Source organism: Strongylocentrotus purpuratus, unplaced genomic scaffold (genome assembly GCF_000002235.5).
Source record: "Strongylocentrotus purpuratus isolate Spur 01 unplaced genomic scaffold, Spur_5.0 spur5_scaffold_21, whole genome shotgun sequence".
NCBI lineage: Eukaryota > Metazoa > Echinodermata > Echinoidea > Camarodonta > Strongylocentrotidae > Strongylocentrotus > Strongylocentrotus purpuratus.
This window is the reverse complement of record NW_022145607.1, coordinates 34469513-34494103: the sequence shown is the minus strand read 5'-3', so window position 1 is coordinate 34494103 and position 24591 is coordinate 34469513. Positions and strand designations below refer to the sequence as shown.

The 24591-nt window shown below is 36.9% G+C and overlaps 1 protein-coding gene across 1 annotated transcript; it reads left to right on the top strand.

The window, feature by feature from the left end:
• The first annotated feature begins 202 nt into the window (after positions 1-202).
• Positions 203-24535, top strand: LOC575103 (ankyrin-3-like). Its single transcript, XM_030994355.1, has 13 exons — positions 203-398; positions 1560-2647; positions 3838-4050; positions 4892-5055; positions 6764-6798; positions 7139-7471; positions 8342-8589; positions 9178-9306; positions 18045-18213; positions 18722-18758; positions 22256-22539; positions 23196-23211; positions 24129-24535. Exons 1-13 carry the CDS (start codon positions 203-205, stop codon positions 24484-24486), a joined length of 3270 nt encoding a protein of 1089 aa, XP_030850215.1. The 3' UTR covers positions 24487-24535.
• The last annotated feature ends 56 nt before the right edge of the window (positions 24536-24591 follow it).

Here is a 24591-nt window from a genome sequence, read left to right as displayed (position 1 = left end):
CGGCTGGTCTGCATTATATAGTGCTATAAGGAATGGTCATCTTGATGTGGTACGATACTTTATCAGTCAGGGGGCAAAAGTGTATCAGTGCAATACTAAAGGCTGGAATCCTTTACTCATGGCAGCAGGGTGTGGTAAACTTGAAGTGGTGAAATATCTCATCAGTGAAGGAGCTAGTGTAAATTGGGGAAATAATTATGGTATGACTGCATTACAAATTGCTGCTCAGATGGGTCGTCTTGATGTCACCGTATATCTAATCATTCAAGGAGCTGAGGTGAATAAGGGAGATAATGAGGGTTGTACTGCATTACACGGTGCTGCTGCCAATGGTCACCATGATGTCACCAAATATCTGATCAGACAAGGAGCCGGAGTGAATAAGGCAAATAATGAGGGTAGGATTGTACTACATGATACTGCTGCCAATGGTCACCTTATAGTCACCAAATATCTCATTAGTCAAGGAGCTGAGGTGAATAAGGGAGATAATAAGGGTGGCACTGCATTACACCTTGCTGCTGATGGGGGTCACCTTGATGTCACCAAATATCTTATCAGTCAAGGAGCTGAGGTGAATAAGGGAACTAATGATGGTGGCACTGCATTATACCCTGCTGTTCAGGAGGGTCACCTTGATGTCATCAAATATCTTATCAGTCAAGGAGCTGAGGTGAATAAGGCAGATAATGTTGGTGGCACTGCATTATACCTTGCTACTCAGGAGGGTCACCTTGATGTCATCAAATATCTTATCAGTCAAGGAGCTGAGGTGAATAAGGGAACTAATGATGGTGGCTCTGCATTATACCTTGCTGCTCAGGAGGGTCACCTTGATTGCATCAAATATCTTATCAGTCAAGGAGCTGAGGTGAATAAGGGAACTAATGATGGTGTCACTGCATTACACCTTGCTGCTCAGGAGGGTCACCTTGATGTCACTAAATATCTGATCAGTCAAGGAGCTGAGGTGAATAAGGGAACTTATGATGGTGGCACTGCATTACACCTTGCTGCTCAGGAGGGTTACCTTGATGTCACTAAATATCTGATCAGTCAAGGAGCTGAGGTGAATAGGGTAGATAATGAAGGTTTGCCTGCCTTATTCAGTGCTGCTAAGAATGGTCATATTGATGTCACCAAACATCTGATCAGTCAAGGAGCTGAGGTGAATGGGGGAGATAATAAGGGCAGGACTGCATTACGCAGTGCTGCTTTCAACGGTCACCTGGAAGTCGCCAAATATCTCGTCAGTCAAGGAGCCCAGGTGAATAAGGGAGATAATGACGGTATGACTGCATTGCATTTAGCTGTTCACGAGGGTCACCTTGATGTCACCAAATATCTGATCAGTCAAGGAGCTGAGGTGAATGGGGGAGATAATAAGGGTAGGACTCCGTTACAATCTGTTGCTTTCGATGGTCACCTTGATGTCACCAAATATCTCATCGGTCAAGGAGCTGAGGTGAATAAGGGAGATACTGAGGGTAGGACTGCATTACACAATGCTGCTTTGGAAGGTCACCTTGATGTCACCAAATATCTGATCAGTCAAGGAGCTGAGGTGAATGAGGGAGATACTGAGGGTAGGACTGCATTACACAATGCTGCTTTCGAAGGTCACCTTGATGTCACCAAATGTCTCATCATTCAAGGAGCTGATGTGAATGAGAGAGATAATGACGGTGTGGCTGCCTTACACAAGGCCGCTCAGGAGGGTCACCTTGAAGTCACCAAATATCTGATCAGTCAAGGAGCTGATGTGAATGAGAGAGATAATGAAGGTCTCGCTGCCTTACGCAGGGCCGCTCAGGAGGGTCGCCTTGAAGTTACAAAATATCTCATCAGTCAAGGAGCTGATGTGAATGGGGTAGATAATGATGGTTTGGCTGCCTTACTCAGTGCTGCTTCCGAAGGTCACCTGGAAGTCACCAAATATCTTGTCAGTCAAGGAGCCGAGGTGAATAAGGGAGATAATAAGGGTAGGACTGCATTACAATTCGCTGCTATAAATGGTCACCTTGATGTCACTAAATATCTGATCAGTCAAGGAGCCGAGGTAAATAAGGAAAGTAATAAGGGTAGGACTGCATTACACAATGCTGCTTTCGAAGGTCACCTTGATGTCACCAAATGTCTGATCAGTCAAGGAGCTGAGGTTAATAAGGGAACTAATGAGGGTGTCACTGCATTATACCTTGCTGCTCAGGAGGGTCAGCTTGATGTCACCAAATATCTTATCAGTCAAGGAGCTGAGGTGAATAGAGGAAATAATAAGTGTTGGACTGTATTACACAGTGCTGCTCAAGAGGGTCATCTTGATGTCGCCGAATATCTCATCAGTCAAGGTGCTGAGGTGAATAAGGGAGATAATGACGTTACTGCACTACACAGTGCTGTCCAGGAGGGTTATCTTGGTGTCACAAAGTATTTGCTAGCTCAAGGAATAAGTGTGAACATGGGCAACAGAAATGGCTACACCCCCTTGCACGTTGCTGTTATGAAAGGTGACTTTGATATTGTTAAGGTCCTGCTTGAGGAAGGAGCCCTAGTTGATGTAAAGGATGCCAATGGACAGACCCCACTGCATCTATCTTCAAAGAAAGGAAGTACCAACTGTTCAGCCATCTTAGCAATGCATGCAAAGGTGTGTAATAAATCATTCCTCTACATAGTGAGGAGCCAATATAAATAATGATAATTCAAGCTCCAAATTACAGTTAAAAAAATAGGTAATAATAAAGGCTAACATAGCTAAGTGGAGGTTATTTCGAAGATTCATATGTTTCTTTGCTTAGATATAATCACATTCAGATTCCTCAAGGTGTAGGCTAATAAGATTTTTTTAAATCCTGATAATTTTGTTGCATTTCAAAGCTAGTTGAAAGTTCACGTAATTATGGAATGCTACCAGTGCTCTATCATAAGGAATACACCTATAATTATCCCCTCGCCAACAAAGTACTGTCTGCTTCCTTGGAGAAATTTCAATTATTGAAATATATTTGTGGCTTACACCCAGTAAATAAGATTGATCGATCTGTACCGGTAATTGAAAAACAAGTTAGAAAACATCTTGCAACCAGCAGGACTTGAACCTGCATCTACTGCTTGGTGGGTATAGTTACTCTACCACTAGGCCATCACTGGTCCATGGCACAGTTACGATGAACTAGAAACAAATACCCAAGCTCTCTTGATTTATTCTGACTTATTAATATTCATTATAAGAACTTTTATAAATGTAATAATTCTTGGGAGAAATGCTTACACCCAGTAAATAAAATCGATTGATCAATCAGTATTGAAAACAAGTCAGAAAAAATCTTGGAACCAGCAGGACTTGAACCTGCATCAGGAGAGCTTCAGAAGAGCTTGGGTATTTGTTTCTAGTTCATCGTGGCGGCGCCATGGACCAGTGATGGCCTGGTGGTAGAGTCGCTGCCCGGCAAGCAGTAGATGCAGGTTCAAGTCCTGCTGGTTCCAAAACAAAATTCTGACTTGTTTTTCAATTACAGATCAATCAATTGATCTTATTTACTGGGTGTAAGCCACAAACAAATAGGTGTAAATAACTTTAGTAATAGTTTGACGGATTTTAATGAAGGTACATGATATTAAAACACAGCCTAAGTTCAATTTCGGAGTATGTAGGTCAAAGATGAAATGTCATAGCTCATTAAATATGCTAAAATACCTAATTATACATGCAAAAATGCCTTGCCTAGTGAGGTAACTTGTTCTAAGCTATAGCCCATTTGTACCCTGCGAGGGGATGCTACGCTTGCGTTGACTTGTTTATATATTATTTTTTAATTATTATTTTTTGTTATATAGATCTCTGGGATTCTCGATCAACGTGATGATGAAGGATTGACTGCCATTCACCTCGCCACTCAAAATGGCCACACACCGGTTGTCGAGTCGCTGGTTTCCCATGGAGCTTCCTTAAACATCCAGTCGCACAATGGAAAGACCTGTCTTCATGAAGCCATCATACTTTCAGATCACAAGGGCAGAAAAGAGCAATTAAAAGGGAGATCCAAACAGGTAAAGATGATTGAAAATTCACATAGCACTAACAACCGTTAAGCTGGTCTGCAAGTAGAAAATCGTAATTATGTTGCCATGCACTTTTCTTAAGCGGGATGTTTAATATTGTTCACTTGTGATTTAGAGCTTGTTCCCGCATAGTAACCGAACAGTCATGTCAGAATAGTCAGAACTTAATACTTAGAGATGACTTTTTTAGGCCACATCGTACCAGTTGTATAGCACAAGTGCCAGTCAAGACTATGCTCAAATCAAAAGATTTGATTATTACTAGGCCTACGTTTGATTCACCGTTATCATGCATATATGGGATTAAGTTCTTGGTGTAACTGGATAACACCATTAATCCTTGAGAAAGGTGTTGATTTCAGAGTTTTGGGATTTCAGAATCGGGTAATGAACAAGAGCACGAGAATCTATCAATCAAGATGAACGGAAGTGCTATTAAAGTTATTAGGCAGATTGTTAGATTGATGGTATTTTTAGAAGTGTTTTGATGGGAAATAAACGTGTAATTTAATAGATCAGCTGGGGTGGTTCCCGTACTTGGTTGTTTAACCAAAACATTGATGAAAAATAATGATGTCTTTACCATCAAACTTTGAAATGACCTGTTTATAAACATATATATAGACATAAAAACTATCGCTGCACATTTTTTGAATTTTTTAAATAACCTACTGGTATGTTTGAGTTTGAGTTTGAGTTTGAGTTGATTTCACATTTAACATGCATAAATAATACAGATAACAAAATATACATAAGATACATATTGTTTCATAATTAAAAAAAATGATTATATTAATTGATAAGGTAATCATCACATTTGTTTACTCAGATCTCAGAAGACTCCTATCATCACGAGCTTTCCCCAGAGAAGGCTTTAGAACTAGTCTTATACCTTCTGGAGCATGACGCGAAACTGGACGTAAGGGATGGTGAAGGCAAACTACCAGTTCACTATGCTACCGATGAAGTTATCCGACAGGAGATATTTTCAAGGTAGGGAAATCTTTGTTCACAGGCTACGTCTTTTGATGATTAATGGACCATTTCAGAGATAATTCCTCCAATTTTTCTTCTATTACATGGTGTACCACAAGGTTCTATCCTAGGTCCCCTACTGTTTTTTAATTTACATTAATGATCTTACACACACAAAAAAAAATCTCAGAGGGTGGTTATACAACGTTAATTACGGTATTGTACCAAACTGTAAAACTCATCGACACAAATGCTGGATACATGTTCCAGAAGTCAATATTCATTTATACACTGATGGTACATTCTGTGATAGGCTCCCACGAATGAAAGTCTTTTAAAGAGGAGAAACAAAACTTAATCAGGAAGCACTTCTATCCCTTTGGCTGTAAATTGTAAAGTGCAAAGAGTGATACTTATCCATATTTTAAAGATCTGTGGATATTTGGGGGTCGTTTGAACATAGGCTGTCTTCAAAATAGTCTATTCCAGCTTTGGCTTAAACGAAACAAAATGATTATTAGCTGGCAGACGCCGAAGTTCGCGTACCGGTAAACATTTTATTTTGAATTCGTTATTTAATTCATTAAATACCCGGATAAACATATGGAGATATCACGTAAGGAATTTGGACTGACTCAATTTAATTAAAGTCGCAGAACATACAGGGAGGGGGGGGGGGGGTGGAGGCGTATGCAGAGTTAGTTGTTCGTTTGTTTCTTTCACAATCCGCTCTGGTTCGTTCTTTAGAAATTTTCGTCCAGCATCTGGAATGTATTCGTGTTGAGGTCTGTGCACCTATTCAGACTTTTGAAATTCGTTCATGTTTATTTCCTGAATGTATTATACAGTGTGAGTCAAAAAAAAGTTTACACCTAGAAAATGGCTAATTATTTTGAAAATCATATATGAACAGTAAATTATTATACATCTTATTAAAGAGCGTTTTATCCCAAATCATTTGGTATCATTTTTGTGTGGTATGTGTTCACGCTTGGATGAACAGGAGGCATTGTTTGCGAGCGTGCAAAAATCGACTTGCGCCAAAGTGATGCCTACAGCATGTATTATGTTGAGATTAGCGGAGTGAGAGAATGAATTGAATGTATCAAATGAAATGCATAGCATATGCTTTTTGCAGAAGCAAAGTCACCCACGCACACACACACGCGCACAAATGATCGTTGATATTTGATATTCGATATTTGATATGTGTGACATGATTGATTTTGTTAGGGATGTTATTTGGATCTACAAAAGCCGATTTAATACCCAAATCCCAATTGTTTTATTTAAACATCAGATAAGCAACTTTGGCGCAAGTTGATTTTTGCACTCTCGCAAACAATGCCTCCTGTTCATCCAAGCGTGAACACATACCACACAAAAATGATACCAAATGATTTGGGATAAAACACTCTTTCATATTATAATGATTTACTGTTCATAAAAGATTTTAAAAATAATTAGCAATTTTCTAGGTGTAAACTTTTTTTTGGACTCACACTGTAGTGTGATGGCCCCTTTAAACCCTGGATTCTTAATTGGCCTATTGAAATGTCGATTTTTTTTTTTCCTTCTTTCATTCTCTCTATATTCTCTCTATATTCATACCATGGCTGAAGATGATTATCAAAAGCTCTTACGTGTTGTCCATGATATGATTATAAATCAAATCATCAATACTTGTAATGACTCTTTGGTCTCCCTTGTTCCCTCAAAATTATAGGTTACCGTCAATAGAGATGATCACAAGATATCGAGGTAATGTAGGATACAGCGAGATAACAAAATTTACTTTATCGTGCATTGTTCCAACTATATATATTACTCATCCAGTCTTCATTTCGCTGCTAAAGAGAACTCATACATTTATGAAACATACGTTTACATTTAAGTACGAGGTGATACACATTATTGCACTACTGTGTAGTACTCCGCCTTTTTAATAAACAATTATAGATTTTATTCCTTTTTTTGTAATTACCAGCTTTATATCTGATGTTCCCGAGATTCAGTCATTCACTACCGGTAGTCTCTGAATATTAGAAACCCTTCATTTCCACCAGTAGTTGGTTATCTCTTGATTTCATCTTGTGTACAGCTGAAGAAGCCATACCCTTGGTTACGGTGTTTGCTCATGTCGGTAATGGAGGAAAGCAGATAGAACTGGCGGACCTTGGTATATCCATGTCTATCCCACCAGGGGCTGTACAAGAGAGTGGCTCCTGCGAGATAACATTAACCAGTATACAAGATCCTCCAAGTATAGACAGTCAGGGAGATGAATCATTGGCCTGTCTTGGGATCAGATGTGAGCCTCCAAACATGATCTTTCACCAGCCTGTTAAGATCAAGATACCTCACTCAGCCTTCATCGTCAACCCAGATCGAGTGAAGCCTGATATCGTTTGCCGTTCATGGGATTCAGTGAAGGGTAAGTCAATTGGATCAGATTGAGAAAATGACCCATTCTTAAAGGTAAAGACCAGTATTGGAAACGCCCCAATTTCAAAAAATGAAATGGAAGCTCTTATTACCAATCATGTGAAAGAGTATGTTTTGACTAATACATGATGATAAAAAATTTGCTGGGAAACCGCCTACTAATTGATACAATTGGTAAATTAGTTTATCTATTGGTGTGTGAGAGATAAACACACGTGTCGTGCACGTGTGCGTAGTCCCATATACATCTTTTTGTGTACAGTGCTTGTAACTTTACGAAGACTGGGCCAAATTTCTTATCATTTTGATGATTCCAGAACCTTGCAGTACACATCAATACTTATATGTTAGATGATCAACCTTTTCTGATCGATTCTACAACGTTTCTTTCACAATGCAATCGCATGACCATAGCTGGTCTTTATCTTTAATACTGGGATATATGGAAAGTGATGTCCGGAAATCCACTTCTACTTTGTCAGACACAACACTTTAAATTTATTTCTTAGGGTATGATACCATATTTCTTTTACCGTTTACTTTCCGTGAAACAACAATTGAAAATAATATCTCATCTTGTATATCCTCTTCCTTCGCAAGTGCATTTACATAGACAATAAACCCAGAAATCTTGAATTCTGATTGTAGTTTTAGAACTCCTTCAAAGTGATCACTTGGTTGGTAATTCACCCTCTAGCCTCTAGGTATCGTTGTCATCCATACCGTAAAGATGAACAATCCGCAATACCTATTTTTTTAAGGACATTTTTAATAGGGGAAGGAGTGAAGGGGTTTTTCGTGCTCTTTAGGATTGCTACTTCAACTTAAAAACATTTTATTTTTAAACAATTGACACTAGATCTACCAAGAATATCGAGAAATAGATCATCCAGCTCACCAGACGAACCACCATACTGCAGAGTGTACAAGAGACATCTTGAGCTGTACATCGGTCACTGTGCTGAGTGGTGGGTTCTTATTTCTCTTGAACAGCAGGTGATCCGACACCAACTTATGTGCACTCCATACATCCCGGAAACCGTAGAAAGAGGCAAAGAGATAGAAGTTCATCTTCATGTGCATGCCGATGTTCCTGGCATGGATACAGTATGTACTGTTAATATATTGTATTAGTAAATTGTTAACTACTGCAAATTTCCGGAAGATTATAGGGTTGTTGTTTAAAATCTTACTTCTTGGGGTTATTATGTGCAAGGCCTTACAGCTTGCTTACACCAAAATTAATGGGATTTTCTAGAAGTGTGATTAAAATTGCTGTACGCCATTACAAATGTCTTGAGACATAATTTCATTAAAAATTACTCCGAGAATGGCCTGTATGCCAAAGCCTATACAATGCTGGTAACAAGCTGAATTTTCTTGGATAGTACCATGATAAAGTACGGAATGGCATTCTAATGTCCTCAAGAATCACTCATCAGCGGCCCATGGGTTTGTCCGAAATGTGTACAGTTGGGTGAACTCCCAATTTTCACCAATTAATGCTTTTGAATTCAATGGAAATAAAATTAAATGGAATCATGATGATGGTCGTGAAAATAGTTTTGCTTTAATAGTGAGCCCCGGTTTATACCCCAATGTTGTCAAGATAAATTTCCATGAGAACCAGAGAAACTGTCCGATTCATTAGGCCCATGAATTACTCAATTGCTGGTCCTCCTTTCTTTGAAATAGGAAGTTCTACACGAGGAGAAGCATCAGTCGTACCGCAAGGCCCATCGTTCGGTCCCATTTAGCATCACATCTCATTCAGGTGACGTTACAGTGGCACATGATTGTGAGGGGAAGATGGCAGAAACTAAGGTACGAAAATAAATTGTGTCCGCCCTGATATGAAGCTAGATTTAATAGAAGCAGAAAAATGAAAAAAACAGGTCAGTAAAACTTGAGCAAAATCTGATTCAAATCAAGAAAGTTATAGATATTTGAATTTATGATCAATCGTACACAAATTGGCAACTTTGTGACGTATCTTGCTAGAATCCTTTTCATTCGCTCTGCATTAAAGAAAAATCAGAACCTACTATTTTCCTTACATAAAATTTCAATCATATGTGCAACCTAAATACAATTATTGCAAATATGTTTTTATACAATCCGTGAATGAAACAAATCTGCTATGTCAATCACTAAGAAAATGGAAGTCTATGAAGTTTTCTGTACAGAGCAAATTGTAGAGAACCTCGCAAGATATGTCACAGTGTTGCCAATTGGATATCACTGATGACATTACTTCAATAACTTTCTTATTGTTAATCGGATATCGCTCAAACTCTCACTAAATTTGTGTTTCTCATATTTTTCGGCTTTTATTAATACCAGCTTATTATCAGGTTCGACTTTCCCTTTGATAATCTCCCTGCTTGATGTTCCGGCCGACTTTAAGCACTGCGACATTTGCTCTTGTTTTATTTTGTGATACAAAAGTTAGAGTTTTGAGGTAGGGTTGCAGTAAGGTCTAAGGTTAGATTTTGGTAAAGGTTAGGGTTAGTTTAGTGTTACGTGCAGTGTTAGGTCCAGTTAAAGTACAACAATAACCTTTAAAAAAAAATTGTGTACAGGTAGAATCTACATGTATAAACCAACCTCAATTTTTTTACTCGGCTTTTTATGCTTTTGTTTAACAGTAGGGTTCTGGCACAGCATGCACGACGCGGCGCCCTGCTGAAATTAACACCCATCGTTTTGTATGGTGTCTCCAAGTGTCTTGTATCAGGGGGAAAAGAAACAGGTCCCCCTCGTAGTCCGGCAGCCAAATGCAGATTATTGGCCTAACCTTGTTTTAGGGTCTATAGTTTTTTTTTCAATGGATTTTGATTGCCTAGACCTTCTATTTCAAGAATCCGATTGCTGACACTCTGTCAGCCTTGAGCAATTTAAGATATATGACGTCATACAAAATGGCCGCCAAAGTACATGATTTTCCTTTAAAAATGAATAATAAATATATAATAAGGATTTTTTCTACAATTTTTGGCAGCCAAATGTCTGTATCTCTCTAGGACCATCACTAACAAAATGTTTTGTGATGTTGCATGGCCATAGATGACCAGCTTATTTGCATATTTTGAAATAGCGCCCTCTATAACCATATTATTTTGAATAAAATATATGTGCCAGCCAAATGCCAATTTCTTAAATCTATGTCACGTTGAAATCATATTAAATGCTTTTGGGGGGCAACAATTGCAGTTGTGCTGCATAATCTTTCATCGTGTTTGGTACAAATTTAGATAGGGTAGGTGTGGGGAATGGAAGACCCTTAAGCACATTTGCATAATTTACATAAACATGAACAATGTTACACATACAGACATTTTTGTATTCCCTTTAGTATTTTTTCTCTTTATTTTGTAATGAAATTGTGGTCATGATGTAACTGATTAATAAGATAACAATGATTAATAACATCATCACCAAAGGTCTCTCATTACCTACATGTGTAGGTAATAAGGGACAGTTACAAACCAAGACATTTTAAATACAATTTGAATGAAAATGGGATTGTTATAGTTAGTTCAAACATTTTTTGAAAGAGATATATGGAGCCAATGAACTTACTGAAATTTTGAAACGATTTTAAAACAATGTGGCCCAAAATATTTCTGTAGTTTTTGTTTACAGTAATAAAGGTGTTCTCAATTATGTTAAAATACTTTCAGAATAATGTTCTGGCAATATGAATTTTACATTGATCAAACTCACAGCATAGAAACAACTTCTTAAAATTGAATGCATTCAAATTAGAATGGTGACACGTACGACCAAATATGTTTCATGATAGTGCCTTTCAACATGAAATGGACAACTGGGGAGAAGTAGGCCCCCATCTTTGACCTGGTGTCCCCAATTACCTACACACATTTCTGATCAGACACCATTCATAATGTGAATTGCAACACCCATTCACAACATACAATGGCCATAAGCTTTCTGTGATGGTTGGCACATTTCATAAACTTCCTTTTAAAACTAATTTTTAAGAGCCACCCCTAAATATCTGCATACACCACAACATTCAGTGAAAATTGTGTTTTTATATCAGAGCAAATTTTTACGATCAAAATTGCTAATATCTTGGTCAATTTTGCCAATTTTCTCGGAGAGAGAACGCATTGTAGTCTTCGAAATGAATTGGATATATGCAGAAGTGTTGTTTAAGGCCACATTTGTCGCTATATCAATATTGGAGCCAACACGGACAGACAGTGATGGGTTCAAGCTTGGTGGTCTCCAATTCCCTACACCTACCCTACATATGTCAAGAAAAAAAATGGCTATGAAAGAATTCATTTTTCATCAAATCGGTGAGAAGTGGTTTTACGGCACACATTATTATTCAATTGATAGGCTTTATTTAGACCAGCATTGCTCCAACGTCAGTGAATGTGGATAAAGCAGTTGACATCTATACTAGACAGATGCATGAATTTCAAAAGATATTACCTGGTGGATTCTATGACACAATTTCCAAGAAAGTTCAAACCATGGCTGCCATGAAGAAGTCAATGTTGGGATACAAAAATCTATGAAAAGTTGATCTGCTCCAGAGTAATAGGACTGCAGACAAGTTCAAGAGAGGTCAATATCAAGGACATTTTGTCATAAGAGCTTTCACCAGTCCCAACAGCACTTTTTGATGATTCTGGAAACGAGCACTCCCATGTCAAAGACGGACTTATAGAATTTGACAAAAGTTGAGATGTCAGCCAGGCATGAGACACTGGAACAACCTTGTACAGTCATTGATGGTTGTGCTCTGCTGTGGATGAAAATCTGATGATTTTTGCTTGGTGTTTGACAGATCCAAGAGTATCTAGAGGTCATAACGGGTCGAGAGTCTTCCAACTGAGTCCCGCGTCACTGCTGCCCTCCAAGAAACTATCTCTTACTATTCGTCGTCGTTGTCATATAGATCATGGCTCACCATTGTGACCCGTTTGATGAGACCTTTTGATCGGCATCTGTCTCCTGCAATCCGGTAGAGTGTCTTTAGTATTTAGAGGGTGACTAGTGATTTCCCGAAGGTCGTCAGTCCATCTGAGCTTGAGTCTTCCTTTGTTACGTGTTCCTTCAAAGGTACCTTGAATGATAATTTGTCAAGGTTGTCACCTGATCTTCTGCTAACGTGACCAAACTATTGTAGCTTGTACCGTCAATCCTGGTAGCAAGTGGCAGTTGATCTCCGATGATGGACATTAATTGTGTCCATTGGTGTTGTAATCTCTTCATGATATCCCAAGTAGCTTCCTCCAACACCACATTTCAAAGGCAGATATTGCCGAGCTTCCACCCTCCTTGACAATCATTGACCCAAGAACATTATATAAACTTGTCCACTTGATCAACTTCTTCTCCATCAACCACCATGCTCTGTTGCATGTAGTTAATTTCCACCAATCATGATCTAGGTCTTTTTCCCATTGAGGTAGGGTCCAAATTATTCACTTGCATCCTTCACTCTTTTTTAAAGAGTTCTAGTAGTTCTTCTGATGTTCTCGTTATAAGTGTTGTCAGTGGCATACTGAGCAAAAACACTTAGAGGGGCAGAAAAACAATCTGCATCACCACCACTCATACATGTTACATGCAGGCCCCGCAGAACTTTTTTAAAATCGGGGTGGGGGGAGGGGGGTGAAGTATTTACGATCAGTAAGAGGGGAGCGCAAATTGGCGTGGTGTTCAAGGGGCACAGCCCCTGGAAGCTCAAGGGTTTCAGGCATTTATTAACTGTAAGATGAACACATTTTGATACCTCATTTCACCTCGGGTCACTTTCTTTCTTTCTTTCTAGTTCTCTTCAACATACTTTATACAAAAAGTGAGGGGGCTCGAGTCCCCTGAGCCCCGCTGTTCTGCGGACCCTGACATGTAGGCTTTTAAATAAGCATATTTTTTGCTTGACTGTGAATTTAGGATTTGTCATTTTCCAACATATATGCTTAACAAATAATAATTTACTAAAAAGTGAGAAAAAACCCAGGAAAATCATGTCATTTCAGCAACATTTGTAAATCACTGGTATCGAATATATAGAAAAAACAGTTTGAATTTTGTTTGGGGGTTTAAATGTCCCCAACCCCCCCCCCAACCCTTCCCCATCAATACGCCAGAGAGTGTTGTATTGTCGGCGTATCTTAGGTTGGTGATCGTTCGTCCACCAACAGAAACTTGACCATAAAATGCCTTTGTCATAATGAATACAGCATAGATGGTGATAGGATGCAGCCTTGACGGACAACTTGACCAATAGTGAACCGTTCGGTGTAGCCATTCTCTGTTCTTACTGTTGCTTCTAGGTATTGGTAGAGCGACTGGATGAGTTGAATTATATATGCTGGAAAGCCCATCCAGCTCATAATCTTCCATAGGCGTTTATGTTGTACGCAGTCAAAAGCTTTGGAAAGATCAATAAAGCTAGGGAGAGAAGTTGTTGAAACGTGTCTCTAGTGTTGCTAACTTCACTATCTTTTCATGACAACAAACTACAGTTGATCGACATCGTAATTATATGCGCGAGTCTGCAGGATGATTGGGTGCTCAGAAATAGGCAAAAGCACAAGCAGGCCTTTACCGTCAAGATGAGGTTGCTGTTGAAGTGATTCCAGGCAGTGATGTCATGGCAAGGAAAGGTCTGTCCACAACATAGTTATGATGAAGCAGGCAACATCAAAGTACAGCAAGCGATTTGAATTGATGCTAATGAGAAGATGTATGTTAGGGTCCTAGTGGATGACACAGACGTCTACGTACTACTTTTGCATCGATCATTATCTACATGACGGACTTATAAAACGCCAATGACCATGAAGACGCCCCTTCACAAATTGAACTGTTATTGATGTTCCTGCTAATGTAGACAAGTTAGGAGATATCATTCCATCGATGTTGGCAGGACATGCGTTGACGGGATGCGACACTCTTGGGGCATACTTTGGCATTGGATAGGGTACAATGCTGAAAGTGATGAAGCAGAAGATTCGACTCCCTTAGGACTCAGTTGGCAATGTTGATGCAGCATGGTCATATGTCATCACTCAACCTACTTAATGCTTTGCTTCATGTTATGGACAGTCAACAACCAACTGAATGTCAGAGGCTCGTATCAACGTGTGGCTATCAAGGGTCCGAAGACTAGGAGCTCCAAATACCCCCAAACCTTGCCTCACTACCTGAAACTACCTCAAGCGTTTGTAGAAAATGTTATTAAAAGAGAGCTCATTTGCAAACATGCGTGTGGAAGCACGCATTACAGTCACGACCTCACTTTGCAGAATTAAGTGTTAAATGACACCCTCTTCCGCATGGAATATTTTAGGGCTCCCAACACTTTAGAGAGCCTTTAAACAAATTTCAAGATTTTGAAGCAAACTTATAAACGGATATAGTCCTGTATCGTATCGGTAGTTCGTAATTTGTAGGTTAATTTAAAAGAATCTAGTACCTTAGAATACAAATCTAGTTTCTTAACGCTGTCACTGAAAATGGGCATTTATCACCATATGCCACCTCATATCTATGGGACAGAGAGCATAAAATTCAACCATGTTTTCTTCGAGTATAAAATTACAAAATAAAAATAAATGTGCAGCACAATTTTTACTCACTGTATCCAGTGCATCTGACTCATGACATATGATAATCTCATGTTAGAAATTGGTATTTGGCCATCATTTTGAACTATTCAAGTTAATGTGTCTATAGAGGGCGCCATTCCGAATTATGCAAATTTGCATATCATTTGTGATCATACAGCATCGCAATTTTTATTTAGTGATGATTCTAGAAAAAAATTAAGATATTTGACTGCCATTTAATGTAGTAAAATGCTGTTAAAACTTTTTATATCATTAATTTTGGTTAAAAAGGGGATTTTGGCGGCCATTTTGTATGACGTCACATATCTCAAATTGCTCAATGCTGACAGAGTGTCAGCAATCGAATTCTTCAAATTGATGGTCTAAGGAACTATAATCCGAAGAAAAAAAAACTATAGACCCTAAAACAAGGTATATCGAGATGGCTGCCGGACTATCGGAGAGATTTTCCATATTTCAGCCTTTCAGAAACTTAAGTATACAGTTTAATGATAATAATGAAAGAATATTGTCTAATACTTGAGAAAAATTAAGATGAAAAATTAATGTTAGAAACTCTTATTGTTCTCCCAGGCTCCATATTTTTAAACAAATTATCAATTCTTGTAGGTCTGGTATTGAGACATAATAAGACTACAGCCCTATCCGGACAACTGACCCCCAGCCCCCAGGACAATTTTAACCCCCCCCCCCCCTCGGAACATCTACCCATAGACAATTATCCCCAGGATAAGCATAACCTGGACAAATACATGTACCACCCAAGTCAATTATCCAAAGAAAATTGCTTCTAGGGCAATTAAACCCCAAGACAAATAGCCTAAAGACAATTAAGTGTGTGTGGTTGACATCTTTTGCCTGATTATCAACTATCCGGTATCAAAATTGTGCAAACGAGCGAAGTGACCAATTAAACTCTTAACACTCATCGAACAAAATTTCGTAATCAAATAGACGTATATTTGACCAGGGAGAATTTTTTTTTTAAATACAAAAATACAAAATTCTCGAGGGGGGGGGGGGATGCGGGAGGGGCGGAGTTGTGAGAGGAGAGAATTTCGATGTAAAAATGTCAGAGGTAAAAATGCCAGAGGTATTATTATTTTCATATAAGCCCCTTTAATTCCATGTGTAATTTAAATTATACCTTATTTGCAGATGATACAAGTGTTTTCTTGTCTCATCATGAAATCAACACTCTTGAACAGAAACTAAATTCGGAACTACCAAAGTTGACTTTATGGTTTAGAAGTAATGTGCTCTCTCTCAATGTTCTTAAAACAAATTATATTTATTTTAGAGGTAGAAAATCTAATGACAACCTTGCTCTTAATATTAAACTAGATGATATTTCTTTAGAGAGAAAGACATATACGAAATTCCTTGGTGTCTATATCAATGAAAAACTTGACTGGAGTGACCATGTAAAACACATTGTTACACCAATCTCCAGAAATATTGGCGTACTGTATAGAATAAAATGTTTTGTTTCTGATGGAATATTACTTATGCTATATAATAGTCTAATTTTACCACACATCTCTTATTGTAATATTTTGTGGGCAACATCCAAGTGTGTGACTAATAATATTCTTCTGTTACAAAAGAAAGCTGTACGCATATGTACCCGAGCTGGTTATCGTGACCATGCTACCCCACTATTTGTTAAACTAAAATGCTTAAAGATTGATGATATTAACTTCCTCCAAATTGCTATATTTATGTTCTGTTTTAATATCAAATTATTACCTACGTCATTATCTTCAATGTTCCAACCTAATAACATGGTTCATTCGTATTCAACAAGGCAGTCATAGAATTTGCATGTGGTCAATCCTCACACTACATTAGCCCAGAAATCAATGAGACACAGAGGTCCAGATGTATGGAATTCTTTACCTAATGATATTCGAAATATAAAATCAACAAACTCTTTTAATTGTCCTGGGGTAATTATCCAAGGGTGTAATTGTAGTGGGATAATTTGTCCAGGGAGGTATTGTCCTGTGTGCAAATATCCGCAGTGGTTGCCCGGAATAAACTGTTTGTTGCATTTTTACCTGAAGGTAATTGTCTGGGCAAGGGTATTGTCTAGGCGGAAGTGTGTGCAAGTCTACAATGTTTAAACGTGTTTGTCTCAATAACATAAGAAGAATAGTTGTGTTGGAGAGGTTTCAATTAAAAATATTTTAAATTTGAGCATCTGTTAAACATCTTTCTTCCAATATAATGCTGTAAATCTTTACTGAATATCTGATTCCCTAAAATCCAGAAAATAATTCCGATAATTTTATCCTGATACAACATACTCCAAGGTGCCATACCAAAATGTATTGCCAATTTCAGCCAGCGACCGAGCCGCTCAGCGCCGCGCTATACCTCCTCTATTTATTAAAAGCCGCTTTCTTTGGGCTAACGGATAAAGACTATGAAGAAAATAAATAATAACATAAAATCAGATATGAAACCCCTTTTCTTGTTACTTGTTTTGATTCTTTCCAGAAAAAAAATAATGTTGTTTGTTTCTTAAAGGGAATCGGTAAGTTTGTCTCAGATTCTTAAAAACAAAATTCTGGATTTAGCTCATGATGCAATGATAATTATAAACCTTTAGGTCAGTCAGGAACCCCATGACTTTTACAAGCTGATCGCCTGTCTGATTATCAAGATATTTATGATTGGAATTACAAATTTTGAAAACCGTTCGCCTGACGGTTTTCATAACACTACAGTCTATTGGGGAAAACGAGTATGGTAAAACCGGTCACTCAAAGGTTTTTACTTTTTTGAGGCACTTCTTGATCGTTTTGAAGGGCAATTTTTTTAGGGCTTCAATATTACACCATATCACAGACACTGATAACACGTAGGACCGTGTATCTCAGATATAAATTGTTAAACGATCCCTTTAATACCTTGTATTCTAATTTTCTCGTCCTATAGCTGCTCTCTCTACAGCAAATTCAAAACCGAATGAGTCATAATGTGCTCTTGAAAGTGCCCCCGATGGAGAACGATACCGGTACTCCATTTAACGTGATAACCATCACAGTTACACAGTCTGGGAAGCTAGGGGTGTCTCGATCAATGGCATTCGTCATTAGATACGAAGGTTAGTCTACAATATGTAACCCATCCCAGTATTGCAATAAAGATTGATTATTATTTTTTTTTTTTTTGAAGAGCTATGATTTTACATGATATAACAATATTTTTGTCCATGTTTTTCTTTAATCAGCAAGTTAATTTTCCTTAGCTCTGGCTGTTACTTTCATAAACTTGACTAAACGGGAAAGCATTACTCGGGAATAAACGTAATTATTAGTTTCGTTTAAAGAAATACCTGCACAGACGTACGTATTATGAAATTCTTTACTTATTAGCTTTTAGGAGAGTTTCTTATGATACAAAAAATGTTTCAATCAATTAAAAAGCGACACTTGTTTGAAATTAATTGGTAGACATTACATATTCACTGATATCTATCATTTCTATTCATTGGAATTGTTTTCTCCAGACATTAATTTCGGACAATGACTGATTTAAAAATAACAATGATTTAAAACTTGTCCTAATGTATGTACATTTTCTTTTAAAACCCTCTATCTTCGTGATTGCAGATGAAATCAAGGGTCCTGAATTTACTCAAGTTATCCGGTAAGCAAGTCGTTATCAATCTATTCACATTTTAAAAATAAATTTAAGTTAATTCAATTCAATTCAAATGAACATTTATTTTCTTCCATTCAATTTGACAACATATTTGACAACTGTTCAAACAATACAATTTATACATAGGAACATAAATATATTTAAAGAACTTGTATTACAAGGAAGAAGGCGCGAAACCTGATAGGCAAAGCTTGTAATGGGTAGGCCGGAATACACAAATACATAATATACATTATAAATAGAAGAAAGGGATAGGCAAGGAGGAGAAGAGGATAAAGAGCTTGGAGAAAGAGAAAAGAAGAGAGGAAAAGAAGAGGACTGCAACATAGTAGCAATGGAGTGTATGGCATGCATAACATAATTGGCAAGATATAGGTGAAGGGTATAATGTTGAAACGTTTGACTGCATATATATTTATATACTTTGTTACAAGTACATGCATTTATACAACATAGGCCTATACATACATACATGTATGTTTACATAATTATAAACACGCATACATCACATATATATACTAACACATCCATACAAATCCCCTTATACAATATACATGTACATACACTTGTCAACGTAATTGGGTGTAGGGCTAATACTTATGCACTGTACATTTAAAATGATACATTTTTTTGGCTTCCAAGAGAAGCTTAATAGAGATACAGATTTCCTCACAGGTAAATTGTTCCAACCAGTAAGACGGAAATAAGTTTGAAAAATACGTTTATGGTGTTTGGGAATATAGATTTCTTCAGATGATCTGGTACCATACTTATGTATATCTGAAACACGTTGGAATTGGCCGCAGAACTGAGAAGGTAGTTGTGAGTTTAGACATTTATATAATAATGTACATTGTTGAAGTTTATTTATATCTCTAATACGAAGCAACGTAAGAGATTTAAATAAAGGATCGCTACTGGATCGTGGGTGAGAAACTGATATGATACGTAAAACTTTATTTTGCTGTGCACAGAGCTTTTTTTAGACTTGTTCAATATGTATTTGCCCATATAATATTACAATAGGATAGGGATGGGAGAATCAGAGAACAATATAAAGTATGTAATATCGTTTTCGGTAAAAACATACTTAGGCGGTAAAAAACACATGTGTTTTGAGCTATTTTGTTTTCAAGCTCATTTATATGATTTTTCCATGTTAGTTTACTGTCTATGAAAATACCAAGAAACTTAGTGGAATCCACTCTGGGAAGAATATTATTATTTAATTCAGGTTTTGGAGAGTTGTAAAATATCATGTAGTTACATTTCTTGAAGTTGATTGTTAATTTATTGTCAGCAAACCAATTGCAGACATTTATTAACTTGGTGTTAACAGTTTTACAAATATCAAAATTTTTTGTGAGAGTATAATAAGTTTGTATCATCAGCGTAAAGAATAAAAGAAAGCAGGTTGGATGATCGGTAAATATCATTTACAAACAGTATGAAAAGTAAGGGGCCTAATAGTGACCCCTGAGGGACCCCGCAAGTAATATCTTTTAAGTCAGACATTTTAGAATTATAAATAGTACATTGACAACGATTACTAAGGTAGCTAGAAGAAATGTCATGTGTTATTCCACGAATCCTGTAGTAATTAAGTTTAGATGATAAATATTATGGTCGATTGTATCGAAGGCCTTTGACATGCAGATCAGTATAACTACACCGATAGCGAGTGAATTATCTTCGAATGCATCAATTATTTTGTTGGTAAGTTCCAAAATTGAGAGTTGAGTTGAGTGGTCCTCCCGGAAGCCAAATTAATTTACAAAAAGACAATTGTGTTTTTCTAGGAAACTGTAGGTTCTGTTGTAAATGATACATTCTAGTATCTTGGAGAAAACAGAGAGTACTGAAATAGGTCTGTAATTGCTAACTTGTTCCTTTACTCCACTTTTGAAAATTGGGGTAATTCTTGCTAATTTCATTTTATCTGGGAATTTACCTGTACTAAAAGATAAATTAAATAGATGGGATAGGGGTTTACATATTAGGTCAATAACAGCTTTGATAATTTTAGGGGAACATTCGTCTAGACCAGGGGCCTTATGGTTCTTGAAAGCTTTAACAATATTGCATATTTTGTTATCGGTGACAGGTGACATAAACAACGAGGTAGGGTTTGGCTGGGGCAAATATTGTCCAAAGTCAATATTGCTCTGAGGCGCGAGACTATTTAAACTAACACCAATGTTTACAAAAAAAATCATTAAAAGCGTCAGCGATCTTCTGAGAATCTGTTGAAAGTTCACCATTACATTCTAATGTACAAGAATTTTTTTTCTTGTTTAAAACCGAGTTAATTAATATTGGGAGTCACCTAGGCTTTCCGTATAAAATTGAAAATCGAGGTCTACATCATCATTTCTGACAAGATTTTCATGCGCTACAAATTTTTAAAGTGTAAATGGGAGAGGCGATCAAAGATGTTATCACCGAGAAGCAGAAATGTTTGAGGTGACTGCATCACAAAAGGCTGTGCTGTTTAATTGATTAAAAAGAAAAAGGTGTTCAAAGCAGGATTTACAAGAGCAAAAATAGTGGTTCCATTCATTACCGTAAATCTCCGTGTACGAGGCGCACTTTGTTGCCGCCGAAAAAAAATTGAAAGTCGGGGTTGCGTCTTATACACAGTTACAGAAAAAAAGTTTTTATTTATTTTTTATTTTTTTATTTTGTTTAGTTTCGATTTATGGCGCTATGCCTGGCAATGTCTCCCAGCTCAGTTATTAGTGTTTTGACTCACCACTCGGAAACTACAACAACACTCAAATTTATCTATCATCTTGGTTTGAAAGTAATCTTTCTAATAGATCTCAATATGTAGTTTATAATAATAATTCCTCAATTTTGTTTTCTATAACAAATGGTGTACAACAAGGTTCTATCCTATAGGTACTCCATTGTCAGAAATTTAGAGGATGCTATTCATAATCATGCATGACTATTGATGTTTGGCATAGAACACAGTGCTTCTGCTAGGTGATGTCATGAGGCTGGTGTGGGACACTTGGTATCATGAAGCCTTAGAGTCTGGACCTGTTTTTAATTTACATTAATGATCTTACACATTCTTCTACAACTACTATTATTTGTGACAAGTTCACAACTTCAACTGCACCTCGATGTAAAATGAAGGTCCTTCCCGTGGGTTTTCGGCAACAAAACAAAAAACAATAGGGGTGCGCCTTATACACAGGTGCACCTTATACACAGAGATTTACGGTACTAGGATACGATTGTGTACACATGTGACAATAATAAAGATTGTTACGTAATAAGGTACGACATATATCTGTATTAGGTTAAGGTCAATTACAAGAGTGTCTCCTCTAAGTTCAATTACAATTTCGTTTAAGGTGAGACAAGGCCTATTGTCTGAAATACAAGGTATTAATTTTCCTTCAATATTTTTTTCCCCATGCAGGAAATGTTGAAGATGAAAAAAAAAAAGTAACATATATTTTTTTTTACAGAGAAATCGAAGGAACCTTTCGAAATGATCTCCCTGATGTAGATATCCAGAACATTGCTGAAAAGCTTTCGATAGACGACTTTTATGACCTGGGAGTTGCACTTGGTTTCCAAATACAACAACTGGATGCAATAGAGTATAAGAGGCTCAAAGACCGACAAGAGGCCATCCACGAAATTTTGATAACATGGAAACAAAGCCAACTACCAAATCAAAACGTGAAGGAAGTGCTTCTTTCACTCCTGAAGTCTGCAGAAACAGAGGCAGAAAAGACGAAAATGACAGGTTTTACTGTTACTCATTTAAATTTATCAGCAGATTCTTAACACTCTTAAGCATACCAAACATAATGCCTGATGACTCAAAATGTATATTACCTGAACTGTGTATGGATCTGTAATAATCTTTTGATATAGTTATACATTGGCCGTTGTTTCTATGGGGGAGGGAAAACAATTTGACGCCAATGATGATCATAGTCATCATTAGTGTGCGCAATATGTTTCTATATGACAACATTAAAAGCCGCAGGCCTGTATAAAAAAAAATTAAAAAAGGAAAAATAAAACCCTGATTTTTAATTATTGGCATATAGGAACAGCTTTTATTCAAAATGAAAAAAATGCAATATAGACATAAATAAAAAGAATAATATTTACATATTTATAATGACAATAATAGTAACAATAATAACAATAATAAGGGTGATAGTTGTAGCAATGACCATAGAGTGCAGAGATTTTTATTTTTCAAAAATAGACTAGCCAATTATAGAAGGAAGACATTGTGAAAAAGCACATTTAAAGCTATGTTTTCAAGTATCTATCATTACACTTCTGCATTTAATCATTTGTGATTATGCAGAAGAAACTAATTTTACTATATTTAATTTCTTTTCAATACAACAATGACGTTCTATATATTGGGCCACGGTTCTTCAGACATTGCTTCAACCAGGTAAGATTTCATTTTTTTTTTTTTTTTTTGGGGGGGGGGGGTCAGTAACCCTTACCGTAAATCAAACCTAAACCCTTACTCAACATTTTAACTGAGGGTGTTTTATTTTTCTCACGAAATAAACCCAGAGTAAATTTCGTAGGACCAGAAGTCAGAACATCAAGATTATCAAAGAAGAAGCTCACCCTGATGATTAGCTGGTATTGATAAAAGTTGAAAATAAGAAGTAAAAAAAATTGAGCAATATCTGATTAAAAATAGGAAAATTATGAATTTTTAAAGTTGTCATCCGTGATACACAAATTGGCAACACCGTGACTTATAAAGGCCACCTACAGTATTTTTGAAAATTATAAAAATGCTCACAATTCGGTATACTTCTGTCCAAGTAAATTGTCAATTTACAGTTCCATGCATATGGTTCTATTCAAAAAGTTTGGTGAGTTTATCTGATTTGTCTTTGCAAATACAAAAATAGGGAGAAACAACCGCGATTCGATTGAGAGTTACAAGAGGTAATAACTTTAAATCTAAAAAGTAATCTTCGGTTATATGACAGAAAATAAATGTTCACATTTCTTAACTTACATTGACCCTTCTAATAAATACCATAAATGATATATTAGTGAGATAAATATGGTAGAAATGTTTTAAAGCTTTGAAAAATTGTGGAAAAAAAAAAATTCTGTTCGAACCGCGTGTCAAGCGAATTATGTGTCTCATTGATTTCATTATCAATGATGCATAGCTTAATTTGTTTATATATGTTTTGCTGGTCGAAGCGACGATCTATATAACTGCATGACAAATATCCGATTGACTGGATTACGCTTCTGTCCAAAGCAATTCACTAACCAGAATTCAAGATAAGCTTTGTTTCTAGTATAATGAACATCATTTCTTCTCAAATTATTTAGTGACATTTCTGACCAAGACTTGCTCAAATTGGCAAGAACTATTAAGTGGACGGACTTCACAGAGATTGGCACAAAGCTTGGAATCAGTCAGAATAAGCTTCAGAACATCAAACACAGGACATTGCAGAATCGCAAAGACGCTAACATCCAAATGCTCTGCATGTGGAAGGCATCTCAAAGATCGGGTGCTAAAGCGACTAAGACGTTGAAGTGCATTTGGGAATCTGTCTTCTTGGCATCGGCTGAGAATACAGGCAACTGTTCTTCATTGTTAATAAAAAAAAAGCTCTATGACTTATATATATTATTTGATTGGTTATTCTTATCAAATGTAGAAACAAACATAAATCTTAACTGAACTTTGTCTTCAATGTAATCATACGATTGAAATGTTTAGTGGTAATAACATTTTTTTTTGAAGCTTCCGCTTAACTATTATAGGGCTGATAATGTCATTCATAGC